At 43.0% G+C, this 23055-nt stretch overlaps 1 protein-coding gene across 1 annotated transcript in view; it reads left to right on the forward strand.

Annotated features, from left to right (window-relative positions):
• Nucleotides 1-23055, forward strand: part of KIF14 (kinesin family member 14) — a 70008-nt gene that overhangs the window by 33842 nt on the left and 13111 nt on the right. Inside the window, exons 15-22 of the mRNA XM_014520762.2 lie at nucleotides 1275-1377; nucleotides 1589-1749; nucleotides 10866-11013; nucleotides 12318-12470; nucleotides 13862-13988; nucleotides 15000-15093; nucleotides 15920-16058; nucleotides 16897-16997. Coding sequence (XP_014376248.1) covers nucleotides 1275-1377; nucleotides 1589-1749; nucleotides 10866-11013; nucleotides 12318-12470; nucleotides 13862-13988; nucleotides 15000-15093; nucleotides 15920-16058; nucleotides 16897-16997 — 1026 coding nt within the window. The remainder of the gene's footprint in view (nucleotides 1-1274; nucleotides 1378-1588; nucleotides 1750-10865; nucleotides 11014-12317; nucleotides 12471-13861; nucleotides 13989-14999; nucleotides 15094-15919; nucleotides 16059-16896; nucleotides 16998-23055) is intronic.

The raw sequence follows: 23055 nt of genomic DNA on the forward strand, positions 1-23055 counted from the left end.
TGCTCCCCTCTGCCCTTGCCCCTTGGTAGAGAGGCTTTTGACTAAGGAGACCACTATACAAGGTAGCAGGAGCTTTCATCTTTAAAGTTTCAGTTTTGATTTAGGAAAAGTGTATATATAAACTTTCTAAAATGTGAATAGAAAATGTAGTCTTCTAAAATTTAGATGCCATTGTAGTTTTTCTTTTCATCATGTTTCAATATTTTCCCCTCTGTATTATTCATCATAGCTAAAATTTCTGAATTAAATAACTTTTATCTGTGAGCTGGCCAGGTTGTAGAAGAACTGTTTTACCATGTGAATATCTGTCTAGAACCAGTTATATAACAAGAAAATCTAAATGTACTAGTGAAAAATAATATATAAAAGGTAATGTGTTTCATCAGTTCAGATGGCAGAAAATTGCTCTGATTTTTTTAGTAGCAGATCTCTTCATACTTAAAGTTACTTCTGATTTAAAATGAAGGCTGTTAGTCATAAAACAATATACTTGAGGAATGTGGTGCAATGAATGATTAGTGTGAAGACTATCAGTTTTTCTGGGGGGAAAAAGCAGTCTAAAACAGTGAAACCAAGCTTTTTGGCAAGCATGCCACAAATTAACCCTGCATTCCCTGAGTGCCATTCCAATCCTCTTCCTCTGCCTGATCTCTCTGTTCCTGCCTTCTGCTCCCAGTCCTCTGCTCCCTGCCTGGCCTGCTGCTCTGTGTTATGCTGCTTCTTCTCTGCCTGATCTACTACTTTGCTTTCTGCTTCCTTCCCTATCTGCCACTGTACTCTCTACTACCTTGCTGATCTGCTGTATGGTGCCCCAGGCCACTTGTGGCAGTCATGCTACAAGTTTGTCACCCCTGATAATTTAGACAACCTTTTAAAAATGGCGATGCTGATCCCATCTGCAGCACCCCAGCCCTCCTGGGTCTGTGCCAAGGGCTGCTCTCAAACTTCCCTCCTAATACAGTCTCCACTTAATATTGCTGCCAGTTATTTCTGATTTTTGTTGCTATTGGTAATGGCTAGCTTGAATTTTGTGGGGGGAGTGTAAGTTCAGGCTGCAGCAGTGGTGTGAAAGATCTGCCCTTGTCACAGAGCCGGAAGGGCTGTGGCAGCTGCCAGCTAGATGCTGCACTGAGCATGTGGCAGAGAAATGAATGACTCAGGGTAGAGAGAGTGCCATAAGTTGCATGTCTGTCTGTCTATAATGTGCTCTAGTCTATAAACTTTATTTTAAATTCACAATGCCTGTTGATGTCACAAATGTTTTTTGTTTTCAGCATTATCAAAAATGTTCACAGTAACGTGAGTATTACCCCCCTGGGAGAAGCAAAGACGTATGTTAATGGGAAACAAATTTTGGACCGAACAATTCTGCACCATGTAAGTTGACTGTCAAAAGATTAACTCTGTTTACATATTGCATATTAATAAACACCCAGCACTGGTTTAAAAGCTTTGACTGTAGATTTTGAGAACGCTCTGAAATGGTTAAATTTGACAAGAGTATTAGATCTCTTAATGTTTCCCACGTTTGTTGTACTGTATATTTATTGTAAAATTAGAGAACTACAGATTTTTTGTATTTTTTCAGGGTGATCGTGTAATCCTTGGTGGAGACCATTATTTTAGGTTTAATCATCCTGTAGAAGTTCAGAAAGTAAAAAGGCTATCTTGTGGAACGACTCTTTCAAGTGATGGTCCAAAAGATTTTGAATTTGCAAAAAATGAACTTCTGGTTGCACAAAGGTCACAGTAAGTATTGGTTCTCCCAGTCTGAAAATAAGATGCATAAAAGAGCATCCTAGTTTATATTAATAGGAGTGTTTGTATGCCAGCAGCTGGAAGTGATTCTTCTTCACATTATTTGGTTCAAATGAGGCCTCACCTGGAGCATTGTGTCCAAGTGTGAGTATTAAATTTCATATCATACCCAGGAGGGGGAAAAATGGGAAAGAAGAAGAAAGCAGCAAAAGTAATTAGATATCTAGAAACATGACATATTAACACAAAAAAAGAATATGGAAGGGTGATTTGATCCAGCTTTCAAATACAAAAAAGTCTTCTTATGAAGAGGATAGTGATCAGTTGTCTTCTGAGCATTACAGAGAACAGGAAAAGAAGTAATGGGCTTAAATTGCACCCAGGGAGATTTAGATTTAGTAATAAAAACTTCCAATGACACCCTGCCTAGATGATCTGTTCCAGTACTTTACCACCTGGCACAGATAGAAAGTTCTTAAGTGCAGGTTAGATAAATATTTATGTTGGTGGTTGAGATGGAGATGATTCTGCCTTCAGCTGAACTAGCAGACCTTTAGGAGACCCTTTCAGCCTTTTTTTGTGATTATTTCTGCTATGGCAGCAAGCTGTTTTTTTGTGAAATATGGAATGTAAGGATATAAACATCCAATATGTAAAAGAAATGCACTCCATTTTTAGGAGAAGTAAGCATTAGGCCTGTGTGAAGCTTCGGTCCCTGATTCGATTCGGCCCAATTCGGTGGCCGAACCTCTGAATCTGAATCAAATCAGAGGACCCTTTAATCTTTCTGAATTGAATCGGAACCCTCTGAATTGATTCGGAAAGATTGAGGCATAGAGATGTCTTTAATGTTTTTTCTACATACCTTTAGGTAGCAGTGACTGATGAATGCTGTGATGCTGGGGCGCATGGAGTGTCCCACAGAAGAATGGGGGGTTCCCCAGTGCGCTCCACAGCAGACCCAGAAGTGGAGCAGAAGCAATTCTGGTCTACTTCCGGGTCTGCCAGGGAGTGCGCTGGGGGGGCCCCCTGCGCTCCCCTGGGTTGGTGACTGGTGCCTCCTGGGGGGGTTCCCGGGGTCCCCTGTGGCCGATCACCAAGCCAGGGAGGCGTGGGGGGGGCGCCACCCAGCATGCTCCCTGTAAGTGCTTCTGAACCACTGTGGCTTTGCCGCCGAGCATGTGGAGGGCCCCCCTGCACTCCTGTGGGATGCTCCATGCACCCCAGCATTGCAGCACTCAAGAACCACACCTGCTACCTCAAGGCACGTAGAAAAAACTCTTAAAGCTCTGTCTATGTCTGAATTGCTGACTCTCCAAATCAGCATCGAATCTTCATATTCGGATTCGGCCAAATCAAATCAGGGACAGTGATCTGAATCAACAAATTGAATCACTGTCCCTGATTCAGACCGAATCCGAATCACACAGGGCCCGCTTCGTGTTCCCCTAGTAAGCAGCATGACATTAAAGTCCTAAATCTAACTTGAATAAATGTAAATGTATGCTTGCACATAAAGAATATTGCAATTTATTTTGTTTTCTTACTGCAAACGTTGTTTTGTAGTCTCTAATTGTGGATTGTTTGGATTTTTAAAATGGGATTCTAATGTATTATTTTTATTTTGGAAATATATCACACTTTTTGAATAGCACTTAGGCTTAAGTTTTCCTGCATAGCTTCTTCCTTTGTGACAAATAATTAAATTATTCTGTTTATAAAGAATCCGGAGTGTTGTTTCAGCTGTAATTGGTCCAGAAAATGCTGAGAGGCAAGGCTTTTATGTGCTATTTTTTTACTGGATTAATGGTATAGTTGGGAGAGCTGTTAGATGAACCTTTGGGCATCAAGTGCCCTTCCCCATGTCTGAAGGAGAAGCAGACACAGGCTAAGCTAAATTTAAAATAAATAAAAGGACTCCATGCAAATACAAACAGTCTGCTTGGAGAGATGGAGGAGGGCTTTGAGCTAGTAACGAAGAGGTATAGACAGGTGCAACAGGTTAGTGGCAAAGCAGATCTTTCTAGAAGAGGTTGGGGGCAATTACCTGAGCAGTTCAAGGAAATGATTGGCAGTATCTGTAAGGCTGTAGTGAGCCACAAAGGCATTGCCTATGCTAGACAGGTAAAATTTGGTCTTAATAGAATAACAAATCACTCTTCCCAGGCCTATCTTCTGGAGATGTTTTGTAAATTCTTTTTCAGCTTGAAGATTGTTGGGTCAGAGAAGAAATGGTTGTTCTGTGAAAAATATAGCTCTATCTATGTTCCTGTATCCGTCTATTATCTTTTCAGTAAAAGTTCATTCTGGTGTGTAATTCCTGTCTAGTTTCACTCACACAGTTTGCATGGAGGCATGTGAATGAGATGCACTACATTGCGTGATGTGCATGGATTCTGATGGTTTTGTTGAGAGGGGTCTTCACTTGTGGCACTGGAGATGTGTTGATAGGTTCATTTATTGTTGAGGCAGGGTTGTGTCCCATCTGGAGTCTTGTGATTGGAGGGGATTTTGCTTTAGCTGATGAGTTGGGCCAGGTTTGCCGGTTGCTTGAAGTCAATACTTCCCTCAAGTTTGAACTTTTTCAATTATAGACCATAACTTGTTTGATGGTCCTTCTAACAGATTCCAGTCTAGGATGGTATGTAACAACCAGAGGAGTATGAGTGAAGGTAATCTTCCAGTATTGAAGTAAGCCATTGCAGGCTATTTGCATGGCACATTCATAGATGGAATCTATTGATCTGCTGCAGTGTCCTTGCTAGTTAAAGGCGCTTTTCATGTTGGTGAAGTGGGTTGTCACAAATGTTCTCGGAGAAGATGCAGTGGTATTTGAGGGCCTGACAGTAGATGAGAGTTTATCATAGAAAGTTTGGGTTGGAAGGGATCATAGCAGTTCATCCAATCTAACCCCCTGCTCAAAGCAGGACCATCCTCAGCTATATCATCCCAGCCAAGGCTTTGTCTAGCCAGGTTTTAAAAACCTCCCAAGATGGAGATTCTACAACCTGTCTGGGTAACCTAACCTGTTCCAGTGTTTTACTACCCTCTGAGTGAGAAAGTGTTTCCTAATATCTAACCTAAACTTCCCTTGCTGCAGCTTGAAACCGTTGCTCCTTGTTCTGTCATCTACCACCAGTGAGACCAGTTTTGCTCCATCCTCTTTGGAACCACCCTTCAAGTAATTGAAGGCTGCTATTAAATCCCCCCTCAGTCTTCTCTTCTCCAGATTAAATAAACCCAGTTCTCCCAACCTCATAAATCATGTATCCCAGCCCCCTAACCATTTTCCTTGCCCTCTGCTAGACTCTCCAGTCTGCCCACATCCTTTCTCTAGGGGGGGGGGGGGGTGGTGCCACAACTGGACATGGTACTCCAGATGTGGCCTCACCAGTGCCAAATAGAAGGGAAGGATCACTTCCCTCGATCTGCTGGCAGCGCGCCTACTATTGCAGCCCAGTATACCGCTAGTCTTCTTCATAACAAGGGCACGCTGTTGGCTCATATTCAGCTTATAGTCCATTGTAACTTCTAGGTCCTTTTCTGCAGAGCTGCTGCTTAGCCAGTCAGTCCCCAGCCTGTATTTGTGCATGGAATTGTTCCATCCTAAGTGCAGGACTTTGCTTCCTTGGTGTGTCTAGGGTCGTTGCTGGTTTTGTGGACTTGTGTGATGATCTGTGGGCTTTCTGCATACCGTGTTTTGTAGGGTGGCTTTGTGGAATGTAGACTGGGTATCCAGAATCTTTCATAGATATAGGGCTTTCCCCCTTCAAAAAATGCATCAAAAACATGGATAAAGCTGAATGAAGATTATTTTTAATACTGTATTTACTTGAATATAAAGTAAAATTATTTTTTCTCTAATCAACGTAAAAAAGCCCCTTATCTTACAATTGCATACAAGAAAACTAGGGCTGTGCGAAATGTCTATGTTTTGATTCAGTTTTGGATTCAGCCATTTCAGAGGACAGTGGTTCGTTTTGGTGTTTCGGATCACTGTCCTGTTTCATTTTGGCCGAATCTGTTTCAGAGATTTGGCTCTGCCAAATCTCTTCTGAATTTGTTTCGAATGGGCTGCAAGCGTCACGCTGCCCTACCTAGCCATGCAGGGCTTGGGGCAGGGGGCTGCAGGACCCCAGCAGGGAGTAGGATGGGACTGCGGGTGGCTCATTTAGGAGAGGGGGAGGACTGCTGCCCTCTCTGCAGGCAAGGAGACCCCTGTATGGATCTCTGATCCCTGTCACGCTGGGTCGTGGAGCAGGGAAGCAGTGCAGAACGGCGAGCAAACCTGCTGATCTGTGCTGTGTGACTCGGCTCTGCAGGGAGCAGAGATCTGCGCTGGAGTCTCCTCGCTGCCGCTGCCCACCCTGTGCAGCCCCAGATCTCTGCTCCTTGCAAAGCCAGGTCATGTTGCAGGGACTAACACTGCCCTACCATGCGACCTGACTCCACAGAGAGCAGAGATCCACGCTGGGGTCTCCTTGCCGCTGCTGCCCACCCCGTGCAGCCCCGCATTGCTGGAGCAGCAGAGGACAGTGGTTCGTTTTGGTGTTTCGGATCACTGTCCTGTTTCATTTTGGCCGAATCTGTTTCAGAGATTTGGCTCTGCCAAATCTCTTCTGAATTTGTTTCGAATGGGCTGCAAGCGTCACGCTGCCCTACCTAGCCATGCAGGGCTTGGGGCAGGGGGCTGCAGGACCCCAGCAGGGAGTAGGATGGGACTGCGGGTGGCTCATTTAGGAGAGGGGGAGGACTGCTGCCCTCTCTGCAGGCAAGGAGACCCCTGTATGGATCTCTGATCCCTGTCACGCTGGGTCGTGGAGCAGGGAAGCAGTGCAGAACGGCGAGCAAACCTGCTGATCTGTGCTGTGTGACTCGGCTCTGCAGGGAGCAGAGATCTGCGCTGGAGTCTCCTCGCTGCCGCTGCCCACCCTGTGCAGCCCCAGATCTCTGCTCCTTGCAAAGCCAGGTCATGTTGCAGGGACTAACACTGCCCTACCATGCGACCTGACTCCACAGAGAGCAGAGATCCACGCTGGGGTCTCCTTGCCGCTGCTGCCCACCCCGTGCAGCCCCGCATTGCTGGAGCAGTGGCCGTGAGGAAACCCCTGGCACGGATCTCTGCTCCCTCTGGAGCCCAGTTGCATGGCAGGGCAGCAGCGTACAGCTGTTTCGCTGCAAGCCCGGCTCCAAAACGCTGACATTTTCTGAAACATTTCCGAAACATTTTGGATGCCTTGTTTCATTTCAGAGATGTTTCTTTCATTTTGATTCGGATTTGGTGTTTCAGGTGCTGAAATATCACAAAACACCTCCGAAATGAAATGGCTGCCGAAATTTCGCACAGCCCTAAGGGAAACCTCATTAAATACATTGTCTATCATGAAAGTGCTGCCAAAGCAGCATGAACTCTGTAATGGAAACCATCCATGAAGCTGATTAAATACAGTCAACAGTGAGCATGCCTATAAAACGCATGGCTAATATTGGGCAAATATAGTGATGAAAGCCATTTTATTTTATTTTATTTTATTTGTGTGTATCAAAAAAAATGAGTGGGTGTTCTCCGGGAACTGGCACCAGGCGTGGAGGTACTGCAATTCCAGGCCAGCACCATGAGGGCCAAAGCCAACCTTGACACCCTCCCCTTGGTACCACAAATGTTAAAGTTCAAGTTAAAAAAGGTCAAGGCAGAAAGTAATATGAGGGGCGAGGGGCTATATAGCAGGGGTAGGGGTGGGAATGTAACTAAATTATGTATCAAAACATGCAGCCAACTGAGACGAGTAGGAAGGGAGAAAAGGGTGGGGGGAAACACAATGCTTATAGAGTCAGGAATATATCAGAGAACCTGCACAATGATGCATTATTCAGGTTTGGAGGTGGTTTACAAAAAGCACACATTTGGTTACAGATAATATGATGTGGGATACAGTTGTGGGGGTTGGGAAGAGTCCAGGATGGACAAAATCCTTAGAGTTTAAGTGGAGTGGCAGGGGGCGGTCAAGCAGTCTTCACCACGTTGCTTCTGGTTGTCACATATGTGGTGGGGTCCACATAGTGGCACTGTCCCGTGATGTGCTTCACGTAGATGTCCCTGTACCAGTGGATGGTGTTGGACACCATGAGGCTTGGAGTACCGGTGGGATATGCAGCAGGCATGCAGGACACACTCATTGCTGGGGTCCCATACTCTGAGAGCTGTGATGATCAGTGCCTTGACTGTCGTATTGTATCCCTGGCTCCTTGGGGTGTCCGCCAGTGACTGGTATTTTTCTTGCTTCTGCTCATGGACCTTGACGAAAGCTTGCCACCAGTTCTTGAACAGAATGGTGACATCTACCATCGTAAATGCACTTGCTGTCCTCATTTTTTACAACAGTGGCTGGGCACACCTGGTCTTATAGTCTGGGATGGTGTGGTTGATGAACATAGTCCCTGCTGAGACCGGGATGGCCTTGGTCAGCTGGTCCTGGATGGCATTGTGGTGTAGCTGCCATACTCTGGCACGGGGCTTGCAGGCACACAGTATATGGGGGAGGGTCTCTGCCTCATAGTTGCAGTGTCGGCACCTCTTGTTGTGGTTCCTGTACTAGGCAGCACCGCTGAATGACAAGCAGTTGAGGCGGGTATGGTGGATGAAGTGCCAGTCTACAAACCAGGTGAAGCTCCCATTGGGTATGAAGTGGTTGCTAGCATCCCACTTTGAGGTGAGTTCAAAGCCCTTGCCCTGGCTAGGCTTTGCCCTTAGGTCGCTGGCATACCTGGCTCGGATGGTGTCCTTCAAGAACTGTTCCAGGAAGGTCTTAATGTGGTGGGGTCATGACGCAGTTGGTGTTGGAGGTCAAGAGCAGCAATACTTCCAGCTTTTGGCATTCCTCGTTCCAGGTCTAGGCTTAGTCAATGTGCTTCCCAAGGTTGCGCGTGGCATTGTGGGCTTGGCTTCACAAGAAGGCAGAGACCTTGCTGTTTCCACTGAACTTGCCCTCCAGCAAGCCACTCAGGAAGGTGGCTAGGTCATGTCTGGTGGACTGCCTTGCAATCTTCTTGGGGGTTTCTCCTTCAGGGCAGGCAGATCAGGAGGCGGAAGGTGTGGGTGACCATTGTGGTATCGTAGAGGTTTCCCATGTGGCACATTGGTGCCTCCCTACCAATGGGACATGCAGGATTTTGTTGCTGGCCCACAGTGGGAGGTGCAGCCACTTCTTAAGCAGCTGTCGGATCTCGGGATCCACCTTCTTGAGGGGGGTGGGTCTTGGGGACCACCAATTCCCTCAGGATGAACGTGATGTGGGGGATGTAGAAAGTGTTCACTGCATCTGTCTTCTGCCAGGGGGCCAGTAGGGACAAGTTCAGCTTGTGCACGTTCTGCACGATTCTACGGGTGGTCTCTTGTGTCTGCTTTGCCCAGTGTTTGGTGGGTGTTCCCAGGTAGATGTCTGCCCAGGGTGTGTCTGCTTGCCCTGGATGATAAGGCTGGAATACAGAACTGAGTTCTTCCTGCAGTTGATGTGCAGGGAGGCACATCTGATGCTGTTAAAGAGGAGCCCCATCCATTCGGCCACCTCCAAACTGGCACTGGGTCAAGAGGTACTGTAATACTAGGTCAGCACTGTGGTGGCCAGAGTCAACCTTGACACCCTGTCCTTGGTGCCAAAAATGCTATATTTGATCTTAGCCACTCTACCACAAGGGTATATCAGTGCAACTTGTTGCATATGATTTAGTGTGGTTATCTATCTATCTATCTATCTATCTATCTATCTATCTATCTATCTGCATCAGTTGCATACAATGTTTTATTGATATATTTACAATTTTTAAGCAATTTGGAAGCCTACCAGTGCTTCAATCATTATAATAAAATAAATTCTAAATACCTATATGTTTTGGCATTTGTTTTTGTTTTTATCATGGAAAATCAGAGCTCCCCCTGCCCCTTTCACTCACCAGGATGTGGGTCCAGCTGAACTTGTCCCCCCTGCTGCTTTGTGGTACTGAGCAGCCCTGATATGCTGGTGCTGTGCCTGGTGCCCCATGCTGTTGCCCCTTACTCCTGACCCAGAGCCCACTGGCCCTGCTGGTGTTCCTTACTCTTGACCTGCTGCCCCAGGCCCCAGCCTCCCAGTGTGTGAGGAAGGGGGTGAATCTGTAGGGAATGGGGTGAGTGGGTGTGTGGGGAAGGGGGGCATGGCCTCCAAGGTGAGGCACAATGGCATGGAGTTGTGCCCCCACTGCTGCCAAGTGGGCAGGGGGCACCTCACCTTGGCAGCCATGGCAGTGTAGCACTCCCTCCTGCACTGGGTCCCACCTGCTGGGCCAGGGAGACCACTTGCCTGGAGCTTAGTCTGACTAGGCTGCAGCCCTGCATGGGGGCACCTCCCCTTCCGCTTTGTCGCCTGTGCTCCCTTCTGCCCACCACCATAGTCTTACCTGGAGGGAGCTATGGGAGCTGTTCTCCAACACCCTGCCTGGCTGCCTGCACACATGCAGGTGGCACCCCTTACCCCCTGCATCCCACTTCACTCCCCTTCCTTCCCCCCAGCCCCAAGCATGCTAGAACTCAGTCCCCTGCGTTTAAAGGAGAAGATCCATGTTTTTTCACAGCAAACAGAAAACCTGGATCGCTGGTGATAAGGTGTTTTACTGGCTCACAGGTGTGATATCCCTTCCACTAGCTCCTTCATGGCATGTTTGATTTCTGCAGTCTTCCTTGACTACATGCTTGATTTCTGCAGTCTTCCTTGACTACATGTTGAGTTCTTCCAGTCTAGTGTTGATTTGTGGGTCTCTCATGTGGATATTAATTGTGAAAGATTCTTAATAAAACAAATCTTGGAGTAAAATGTGATTAAAATGTATCAGTTGAGACTAAAATATGATATGATTACCCTATTTTTCATCACATGTATGTTTTGCCTTAAGAAATTGAATCTCCGCAGAACACCAATACTTTTAAAATAAACAGGAAATTCACTATTAAGATCAAAGGGTTTTGGATATGCAATACATTCTTAACAGAAGGAATAATATAATCTCTCTGAGAGAGCTGTAAAAGGCAGGTTAAAAGTTAATATTTACATTTTTAAATTCCTTGACCCTTCTAGGCTTGAATCAGAAATTGAGGAGGCACGACTGAAAGCTAAGGAAGAAATGATTCAAGGTATCCAAGTTGCAAAAGAAATGGCTCAGCAAGAACTCTTATCTCAAAAAAAAGTTTATGAAAGCAAGATAAAATCACTGGAAGCAGAACTGGTAAGCTGCTATTGCATAATCAAATGAAAAGATATAGCACGTAATTTTCTATGGTGTCCTGCTTGAGTAGCCTCTCACTTCATGAATACCAGGCTCTGTCCCTTATGTACAAAAGGAGTAATTGCAAAATAAGATTCTCTCTGTATGCTATGCATGTGGACAATATTACTCTAGAATAAGAGTTCTTTCTTCCAAATAACTTAATATACTTCCATTTGCATAGGGGGTGAATCAGAAATAATCAAACCATTTTTATTTGCATCTTTCTTTATCTCAAATGTTGTATGAGTAGATAAACCATTTAGAAAAACTCATCTCCATTTCATAAAGCATTTAATCTATACTGTACTCGTTCATTTTTTTTATTGTTCTTACAGGATTGCTAATTTGCATGCTTCTTGAGGCAAGAATATATTGCATCCTATTTTCCTAGTGGTACTTCCTTTTGGTGCAGGGGGCTGGATGAGTAGTACAGGATCCCTCCACAGGCTGAATCAGGCAGTGTGTGATAGGATTGGGTCCTGTGCCACTTCTACTTGACCCACCACAAGATGGGAGGCCTGTGCTACCACCTATAGCCCCAGGCTGTCTCCAGCTGGTCCCCATGTGCATGGATCAGGCCCTGGGCCACTTCCGCACATTGATCTAGCAGGGCTTCCCACAGGTTTGGAAGTTTGGCAGCAGTGGAACAACAATTGTTGCTATTGCTCCCCTACCACTAAATGTTCAGATCTGTGGGGACTCCTGCAGGCTGAATGGCATGGCTCTGCAGGCTGCATCTAGCCCAAGGATTGGCAGTCGATTACCCCTGTATTATACAGCATTGTACACTCTGGCTTCAATAGATAATGTAGGCTGGCAAAGTAATAAACATAATGGGGGGGTGTTATAGGATATATGGCAAGGATTTTTTGGGTGATATCTTTTACTGGACGAACTGCATTGTTGGGGTTTAAGTTAGACAAACTTTCGAAAGCAACGTCTGAAAGCTTGTCTAACTATCTTGACTATACAGATAGTCCAATAAAAGATACTGCCAAAAAAATCCTTGCCCCTCATAATTTTTGGACCATCACAGCTATATCACCATGCTAACAATTCTATAGTATACAAGGCTTTTGACTAGGCTGTAGCCACCCCTTTTCCCCTTCGTTGTTAGGACTGGATTACTGTGAATGATCTTTAGTGGCCTTATCTCTCCACCTATTGAAAAAGAAATAGCTGCTAAAATGTATTTAGCATTTAGGTAGGTTGGAATTTAGGTTTACCAGGAACCCTTCATTCTGTCTTTTTGTTTTTTCTAGAGAGATGAATCTCATAGGAAACAAATACAAGAAATGAATAACCAGAAGGCTGCAAGCAGAATACAGGAGCTGGAAAAAGCAAAACATCATCTTGAGTTAGAAATGTGTTTCAACAAGAAGCGCCTGGAAATGGAAACATTAGCCACGAAACAGGTCATCTTTAAAATGCGTTTTGCCCAATCAATCAGGTTTTAAATAAACCATTAAATAATTGTATAACTTTGTTGCTTCTTTTAAAAATATTTTTTTCAAATGATCTTATGAAGACTGATATCCTATTTAGTCTCTGGAACTGTTCTCTTATTAAATCAGCTGCTATTTAGGAGATGAGCAGTAATAAAGTCATCTGTAGTCTATGTCAATGGTTCTCAAGCTTTTTAGATGTAAGGCACCCCTGGGAAAATGCCAGCTTTTAGTTTTCATTTATTGTTTGATTATGGAAAAATAATAGAACAGTTTTTGTTTTTTTTGTAAAGAACTCAGACCACAGCAGGTTAGAATGTTTTTAACACTATGAATTCTTGTTTAAAATCTTTGGGTTTATTTTGTGAATCACATTTGCACACCTAACAGTGCAAACACTGAATGGCATCCTGCAACACCCTTAAAAAGATCTTGGGGCCACCCCATCTGCTGCAGCACTTAAGGTGGAGAATCACTTTTCTATGTAGTGATGACCACTTTGTTAATGTCCTTAACTTAGGAAATGTTAAACTCACCAGAAGTGGTAGTTTCCTGCATAAGTGCAAGGACAGGTGCACTTTTTCATGTTACATGCTTAGAAAAAGATCTCAGTGAGCAAGGTTACTTTCAACATTGTTTCACAAGTTAAGCGTGAAAGGAGACTAAGTAAAGAATTCTTACTAAATAGAATAATTAGAACGTAACACCTTTGCATCGCGTTCTAGGTTAAATTTTTGTATTTGTTACACCTTCATTATTTTCCAGGAAGGCAGTGCAAGTTTTTAATTTTTAAACGTGTGCAATGAAAAACAGCCATTTAAACATCTTAATTGAAAGAGGGAATGTTTTCTTCATTTCGGCTATCTTGGGCTGTGAATAGAGTCAACAATTATAGACATTTCAAAGAATACCAACATCACCTGTTACAGTCTACCTGTTATGTCTGCATGATTCTGTAATGAAAAAAATATAGCAGAACCACTGCAACTTTTACCCCGTTTCATCTGGGGTCAAAGTTAGAACAATTTAGTCAACTTATATTGCTACAGGATCACGTAGGCAACAGTTTGATTGTAACAGCTAATGCAGGCTCCCAAACAGTTGCTCCTTCTCTGCTTTTCAAGTGGTGTCTGTGTCACCAGTTTAAATACGAGATACTTCAGTGTATGCAGTAAAAAATTGTTGGAACTTATACAGGAAAGGTTTCATTACTATATGCAGTAGAAAGATCAGACCAGAATGAAATTGATCACAGAACACCTAAACACCAGCCAACCAAACAAACCAAAATGGGGAGGGGAATTTAATCCTCTGCTTACTTTAAAAATAAGTTAAAATGGATGGATCTGCTCCGTTTTCAGGCTCTAGAAGATCATACTATTCACCATGCCAAGATTCTTGAAGCTTTGGAGGCTGAAAAGCAGAAACTTTCCAAAGAAATACAAACTCTCCAGCATAATCGTGGAAATGGGGATAAAAGTAAAACAAGTATGTTTGGGGAGTAATGTACTTTCACCTCATCATCCAATCCTGTTGTGGGGCATATGTCTTGTCTTCCAGCAGCCAGATGAAGATGACATACCTCCTGGCAGAAAGAGTTATTTACATATTGTTGTGAGACCAGTGTAGTACCTCTCCTTGGCTGCAGGGGTGTAGGTTGTAGCCGTGTTGATCTAAGGACGTAGGCAGACAAGGTTCCTTGGGTGAATTTGATATCTTTTATTAGACCAACCCAAATAGTTGGAGAATAGTTATTAAGCAAGCTTTTGGGTTCAAAAACCCTTCGTCAGGCTAAGGAAGCTTCAGCAGTGAAGAGCACACACCAACTGCTGAAGCTTCGTTAGCCTGACGAAGGGTTTTTGAACCCAAAAGCTTGCTTAATAACTATTCTCCAACTATTTGGGTTGGTCTAATAAAAGATATCAAATTCACCCAAGGAACCTTGTCTGCCCATCTCCTTGGTTGCTACATTTTTGGTGATTTTTGGATCCTAGTAGATTATTGTTTTCCAACATTAGTACTGAATATTAGTCCCATTAGTACTGAAATTGCAAGATCTTTATTAGCTGGGATGTGATTTGAGACATGTGCCTGAGGCAGGGCTATGAGTACCGTTATGATCACATTTAGTAGGGCTCAGTGAACCACTAAGTTTATGTACCTACTGCTCTTCATCAGAGATTTTTCCATTATCTCACAGGATAAACTTTACTAGAAATAACAGAAAGTAGCACTTGGGAGACTGAAGACCAACAGAGAAGATTAAAATGTATTCGTATCTAATCAGTCCAGCATAAATATTTGACATGCTTTTAACTGGTGTCTCAGTTTTGAAATAGTCTGTGAAAGTGTTAACTGTCTTTTCATTTTATCAGGATATCGTAAATCCAGGGTATATTGTCTACTAAATTATTTTAGAGGTCTCCTTTTTTCAGTGGTTTTTTTTTTTAATTTTGCTTTGCTATCTTTGATTATGTGAATGATGCATTTTGTATTTAGTTCAGCCAAACTGGAATTCCTTGAAACTCTCTGTGATGATTCAGGAAGCTAATACAATTGGTAGCAAATTAGGAACACACACAGTTTTTTGCAGGTGAGTATGTGAGTATTGGAGTTATCCAATTAATATGTAGTCTAATGTAGGGCATTTTTCAAAAACTAAACCATAAAACTTTGTCTATAGTGAGTTGATCTTTTGTGGGGTGGAGGAGGTGAGGCAGGGAATTGCTTAATGCTGTTAACTCAAACTTTTCCCCTAAATTAACTTCCTATCTTGAACTAAAATTATAACTGATTTTATCCTCTTTAAACTTGTAATCTATTTTGAGTAAACTGATTTATTATCAAATACAGATGTAAAAAGGTAATTTTACATCTAAGACAAAATCAATCTAGGAGTCAGCATACCTATGCTGGTATACCAGATTGGCAGAGTTCTCTTTGTATAAATACGACTAGGTGAAGCAGCCTTTGTACCAGTATAGCAATAGTACCACTATTTCCACTGGAATGAAACTAATCATAATCAGTAGAAGTTTAGTTTTGCTAGTATAACTACATCTACACTAGAAGTTATGCTGGCACAGCTATGTTACCCTCTTTACATCAATCAGAGAAGTCAACATTACAGATTTCTTCTATGGTTTATCAAGAGCCAGGATTGTACTTGTCATCTTAGAATTTCCCCCTTGGTACTGACTATAATACAAAGATATTTTCCTTTTAGGCTTTTTTTCCTTTACAAAACCAGAACCAACATTATTTTTATTGACTCCTTGGCACCAGGTGTTGTTTAATAAGATCAGTTCTTTCAAAAATACTATTTCTATTACAGTGGGGCAAACTGTTTACTTAAGAATGATCCTTTAAAAACCTTTTAATCCTGGTCATTAAGGTTCAAGATTTCATTTTAATTTTAGACATGATGGAACAGACAAAGAAAGTGCCACTGGGCCTTCTGTTCAAGTGCAGGTTCGTAACCTGAAGCTGGGAATTGCAACTTTCTGGAGCTTGGAGAAGTTTGAGTATAAACTAGCAGCAATGAAAGAACTCTATGAGGTTTGTAACACTTGAAGAAAATCTTCATTAATCATAAAAGTTTAGCTTCCCATCTTGAACTAAAATTGTTTATTGATTCCTGTACTAGGAAACAGCAGAAGCATCTATAAGTTGTCAGATTTTAAGCAAGAAAATGCTGTATAAGTGATTTTTATGTAGAGTGTAGAAAATCCTGAAGCCTGTATTTAGTTTTTACTCAGTTCTTCCTTGGGCAATGCACTTGTTTAGTAAGACACATGCCACCTTTTCTCAAGAAAACTGTGATTGTAAAAAGGCTCAACAGTTCTTCTCTTTTTCAGCTTTCCAGTGCTAATTTTATGAGATTTCTTTGGTACATAGAAAATATGAATTGAAGTTATAGGATTACTACTTATCACATTTATTAGTATACATTCTGAGGTGAAAGTGAATTTTGGACTATTCCTGCACTGCGGACAGTTGTCAAATGGGTCACAAAAACCCCTAAAGTAAATGGTTTATACTGTTTTTCAGTGAGAAATGCTTCAGATTTATATATATTCATTTTCCCTCCCCAATATCTATATTGCATAAAGCTTAGCTTTTTTCTTACCCATTTCTTCAACATTGCATAAAGTTTAGCAAAAATGGGTAAAAAAAAAAAAAGGGTTAAGAAATAAACAAAATATTGAGATGCTTATTGTTTCAAAACCAAGTATCCTCAGTTAGCTCAGTAGTCAACTTGGAATTTGAAAAGGACATGACTTGAGTTTTGGAGCATTTTAAAAATAGAATCCTTACTAATAACTTACACATGTCATTATTACTCAATTCTTCCTTATAACATGAGTAAAAGAGTTTTTTTCTCCCCCACTCCTAGAGTAATGGTAGTAGCAAGGCTGATGATATATTTTATGATCCTGCTGATGAATGGGAACCAGACCTCACAGCTACATCAGTTTCCTCCTTTTCTAGAAGAAGGCAAGTAATTTATTGAAGTCCTATTATTTTTTAATATTGTGTTTAAAAAACCTGTTTGCTTGTCTAATTAAATGTGTGAATAAACATGGCTGTGATCTATGACGTACAAGTATTGCTTTTTTTGTTTGCTTCATCACAGGGCTAACTTTTAACTAATATAATATTACTTAGAGGAGGGGTAGAATCTCATTGCTGTACCTCAGCGAGGTGGGAAGGATCCTTTGCACTCATTTTGCCAATAGCGACAAGTGGAATTTTATGTATGGCAGAATAGCTACAGGTTGATATTGGCTCATATTAATAATTTTGCTGTTATGAATATGGTGCATTTTGTATATTTCCTTTAAAAAATTTAATTGCTATGTTTTTGTTTTTTAAATGAGATATAAAGGAGGCTTGAAAGCTGTGGAGATTTTAAACATGAAGGAGAGAGTAGCTTTTTCCTAGCTTAGTTGTCTTGTATGTCATGTGTAGAATCTCACCCCCTATTGACATGGATATGCTGGCAGAAGTCCTGGTGGAGCTGCAGCTTGAACGGTCCATAACCTTTTGTCAGTGTAACTTACTGCATTTAGGAAACTGGTATAACTATATACTGCCAGGGAAACGCTTTTGATGGTATAAACTGAATCTGCTTGAAGGGTTTGCCAGTGTAGCAAAATTTTGTACAGTGTGGGCAAGACCTTAGAAATATCAACATCAAGACTTGCATACACAACTTGTCCCTTGCTTTTGGTTTCCTTTTAGAGCTATGTTGATATTGTGCTGGTGTAGCAGCGTCAGAGGTGTGAAGTAGTTTCATCTCTGACAGAGCTGTGCCTGCCACAGCCACTACTGTGCAGGCAGATACAAGTAAAAGTCACTCTTTTACCAGTGTTCATTTTGCTTGTTCCACTCATGGAGCCTAGTTTTTCTCTACCTAGGTGTAAAGTGAAGCTTTGTAGCTAGATGTTTCTTTCCCTTCAAAGCATCTAGATGTGCTCGGCTGGCATTTCTATACTGGTAAAAGCACTCTTGGGCCTTCTCTGCCCTTGGCTGGTTCTGCTGGCAGAAGATCTGGTGGCAAGCAACAGCTGCTGCCACTGAGCTGCTGGAACATGTACACATGACATCCATGCACTGTGAAGGCTCTCCGCAGTTCCCCTGTGGCTACTGTGCTGGCAGAGTATGAAGTGAACCTTGCGAAGTGTCAATATGCCACCCTCCAGATAGGGACAGAAACTTGTCACTTGGAAGAGGTGCTGTAACTGCTGGTGGGGGACTGCTGCCACAGATGAGCTTTGTGTATACATTCGTTCAGAGTTGTACTGGTAAAATATTGTAGTGTAGATTAGATGCTAGTTTCAGGCTTAACACTTGTCTGAAGTAGAGTTCTTACATAATTGACTGTCGAGTAGGTAGAGGAAGCTAAGAAATTGTTTGAGGAGTGTCTAAGTGAATCTTGCTGAACTACCAATCAATTAATTCTCAAGGTAAGCACCATTTTAGACAAGCCTTTAGAAGCTCCAGACAGGTGAACTAAGATAGTGAAGACAAGGATGAACCTTATAATTATAAAAGCCTCCCAAACTCTACTTCCAGCTCTGACAGAAATATTCTTTTAACAGCTGCTTAACTCAAATGGAAAAAAGAAGTCTGAATAGAAACTGCCTGTGTTATCAGTTTATCTTTCTTATGTATCTGCAGCATCCTAAATTTTCTAGGTATCCACCCAGTCATAAGATTGCAAGGAATCTCAAGAGTTATCTCATTCAATCCATTCCTCAGATGCAGGATCTAATATTTCTAAAACATCCTAACCAGATTCCTGTTCAGACTGTTCTTGAAAATTTCCAGTGAAGGAGATTCCATATAATGGATTCCATGATGTCTACCAGGGGGAAATAGGAATGACAGACTGAATTTTTAATGGCATAAATACATAGATTTTTTTTTTTTAATGGTCCCCCAGAAAATTTCAGGCCACATTCATACATAAAGAAAAACTAAGAAAGGGCATGTTTTTTCTTCTTTACAGATTGCCTGTAATTGCAGGATCAGTGTATAATGTGTGTGTGCATGCGCGTGTGCGTCTTAATAGCTTTTTCAATGGGAATAGTGATTAGTATTTTACTGTCAAGTAAATATTAAATCTAATACTAGAATAGTTACCATGTGTGTGTATATATAGAAAATCAAAAACACCAAAAGTACATTAGGACTAAATAGATTCAATTTTTCCCCTCAAATCATGTTTCTAGGTGGTATCATTACAGAATAAGGCGTCTGGTTTTGAAGGCTTTTTTTGTACACTTCTGTAATTTAAAAGCGTCATTTTAAAGAGTAAATTGCAGCTGAGATGAGACCTTGTATGTGAAGTTCTAGCCTTGTAACACTGTTTACGACTGAATTGCAAACCTCCTGCAAATGGTATTTATAATGGAAATGCTGACAGATCCTTAATTATAGCTTTGCTACTGGGCACCAATATGGTACTGTTATTCTGCAGTAAAGCAGTTTGATTCAGCTGATTGTAAATTTTTGATATGTGCTGCTGACAGTTCAAAGTAAATTCTACTCCAGGGTTAAATAAAAACTGTTTGAAAGGAATCTGACGGGCATTTCTTTATTTTTAGTCTAAATATTGTTTTAACAATAGAATAGTGTTGGAACAGTAATAGGTTTTCTGCTCCAAAGTTGAGTTCTGAACAATAATGAAATGATATTTTTCTGTACTATGAGACGCAGGAGTTATTTGTTTTTGTTCTGTTTGTTTAAACATTATGCTCTTTAAAAGTGAGCTGAAAGAAAAGACTGCTTCACTGTAAATATCTGAAATTGGGGATACCTTTAATAATTGATTGACTTTGCAAACATTGCTAAATGTCAAATGATGGAGAAAATTGTATTGTATTCCACATCCTGATTTAGCAGTTCGCGATGTTAATGACCACAGTGTGGGGAGGGAAGAGAATTTTGGATCTCATAGAATGGATAGTAAATAAAAGGAGAATGACTCTTCAGATCGCTTATTTTAAAATATATTGATGTAGCTTGTTAGCAGTTCCTCTGGTTTTTTTGCCCTTTTAAAAATGAAGCTGGTTGGATGACTGTATGAAATTTATTTTCTTATTTCCAGTAGGTTAGCCAGACAGGGTCCAGAAAGGTCAGCTTTTTTCTGTAAGAAGCTCTGAGGAAGGAAGCAATCCTCTGTTTCTCAGGGTCTAGAGAGGAAGAATAGTCCATTAGTTAGAGCAGGGATGGCCGCCCTATGGCAAGTGTGCCAGAAGTGTCATGGAGTAGGGAACACAATAGCAGGTAGGGAAGGAAGCAGAAAGCAGAGCAGCAGAAGGGGATTAGAGTGGCACTTAGGAAGGGCATGGGGCTTACCTTGTGGCATACCTACCAAAATGGTTGGCCCCTACTGAGTGAGAGTGCTAGGCTAGGCCTGGGGAGACATGAATTCAAGACTTTGCTCTACCACAAACTTTCTCCCCGAGTTGAGGCACTTATAACCTCCCTGCATGTGTCCACACATGCAGGCATGTGCACTTGCAGCAGCTCAAATAGGAGCAGCACAAATTTGTGCTGGGGATTTGTGCCTCGGCACATGTGCTTGAACATGCACTTTGGTGTGGGGCAAGTTGTGCCGCTTGAGGCAAGCTGATCCTGCCTAGCACCTACCAGATCTGCAGTCAGGGGTAGCCGAAGGCTGGGTCCAGCACCTCAGTAGTATAAAAAGCTGCCCTGGCAAGCAGCTCAGGACTACTTGCTCTTAGGAACTGTTAAGGCCCGACCAATTGACATATGGGGACACTAGCCCCCTGTGCCAGCTGGACTGCTGCAGGCAGCCCTGCTTAGAGTGGTCCCTGCAGCCCCTACCAACTGCAGCAGTCTGGCAGTGGGGGCTGCTGCCTGGCTGTGACCTGCTGCCACCTACAACAGCATCTGCCCCCTTGGACCTGCAGCCCCATGTCTGCATGCCTTTCAGACCTGGGTGGGGACTGCATGGCTGTCTGGGCTGTGGCATGGGCCCTGCAGTAGAGCCAGCTGCCATTGGGCTGTGGCTGCACGGTTGGCCTTTGTGCAGCACTGCTGCCATGTGTGCCCCCACCCTGCCATCTAGGCAGCTATTGCCTGGAAGATGTACTCATTGTGGTGGCCCATTTTGAACGGTCAAAGCATGTCCTCTTGGCCCCAAATGGCCAGGAGGTCATCCACCTCATTTGCCCTCTAGCTGGGTCCCCAGTGCCAGCCCTGAGCAGGCTCCTCTGCCTGAGCCCTGCCACTTGCCTCAGTAGCAGAGATCCTGCTGTTCCCTGGTTAAAAATTGCAAATTATCTGATAATAAATCCCAAATTCACTCTTTAAAATACCTAAAAAGCTATATTCTTCCAAGATTAAAATGAAACACCACTAGAAAGAGAGAGAGAGAGATCAGGTGAGCAGTGTTTTATTGATATATTTACCATTTTAAAACAAGTAGGAAGCCTACCAGTGCCTCTATCATCATAATAAAATAAATTCTAAATATCTATATGCTTTGGTGTTTGCTCTTGGTTTTTTATCAAACAAAAATCAGAGCTCCTCTGACTCCTTTGCTAATCAGGATGTGGGGACAGCTGCCCCTGCAGCCACAGCTCCTGCCAGTAAGTCCCATCCTTTCTGGCAGCTGGGCACACAGGGTGTGAGATGTGTGTGGGGGGGTGGTTTGCAGAGGGGTGGGAAGGGGTGGTGGGGTCTGTGGGGGTGTGTGGGGGGTGTGGGGATAGGGGGAATGGGTGTCTTGTTTGGAAGGGAACACCACATGCCTGCCACCTGCCCCCTGTAGTGCTGCCAGCAGCAGCCAGTGGGGCCATTGGGACCATGGCCTGGCTGCAGGCACAAACCTGCGGAGTTGTAGTGCTGCCTCACCCAAGGTCTGTATGTGCTGAACGGACCCAACCCGGCCTGGCTTGCCCCAATACTGCATGGCTTTGGACAAGAGCTGCGGCTGGTGGCAGGATCCTACCAGTCCTGGTCTTGTCTAAATCTGTACACTAGTGGGGCAGTTTGGGTCAGGGCAGTTTGTCATGTACAGACCCTGGGTCAGGCAGTGTTGTGCTGTGCTGAGCGGCTGGCTGCTGTGCTGTGCTGAGCGGCTGGCTGCTGCTGCCAGCACCAGAGTCTGTGCACTGTAGGGGGGTGGGTGGGGGTAGGCATGTGGCAGCCCCCCATGCACCCCCCCACACACCCCTACATACATATTTGCCAAGTACAGCGCCTGGGTCTGGGTCTGGGTCATGCTGCAGCCTTGACCTGCTCCTATTTGCCCCAGCATGCTGAGGCAGCAGGAGCACCATGGAGATGCTCTGGCCAGATGTCAAAGCATCTGTTTGCCTCAGGACATGTTCCTGGACCGCACCCCACGCTGCTTTTTTTCCACGGGTTTTTTGTGTTTTTTGGGGATGGGGTTTGATACCTGGATTTTGTAGAGTTGCAACGTGCGGAACATTTTTCCATTCCCATATCCTTTTTTTCCATTTCCACTAGTACAATTGTACCAATAGGAACTGTTCTGATGCAACTGTTTTGGGTGCTTTCTCCTGTTTAACTTTGTTTCATTCACAGTTTAAGTTGCAGCAAGTTAGCTAACCTGTATTGCTACAGGAGCAGGGGCATGCACATGTTACATGTAAAAACTGATGCATGCTCCAGAGCGGCAGCTTCCTCTCCCTTTTAAAAGAGGTTAAAAGTTATATTTGTCCATATCCTCTGACTCGGTTCTTCATTGGAAAAACAGACAGAATTGAATTTCCCTATTTTGAGGAAAAATAAAAGTTCTTTCTGCATCTCTAAGTTTAATTCTTTGAGCTTGCCTCAATCTGAGGTCAGTGTCCAAGATAAAGGCAGGTCCTTTTACACTCTTCATTGTTACAGCAGTAACATATTTGATCTACCTGAGTAGCACCACAATCTTCATATTGTTAATGGAGGGCATTATTCTGTTTAAGTGACTGAAAGAAAACCTGGTATTCATAAACCTCATACATTTCAAGCTACCTAAATTGCTAAGAAGAACATGTTATAGGTGAAAGAG

Source organism: Alligator sinensis, unplaced genomic scaffold, assembly GCF_000455745.1.
Source record: "Alligator sinensis unplaced genomic scaffold, ASM45574v1 scaffold34_1, whole genome shotgun sequence".
NCBI classification, from domain to species: domain Eukaryota; kingdom Metazoa; phylum Chordata; order Crocodylia; family Alligatoridae; genus Alligator; species Alligator sinensis.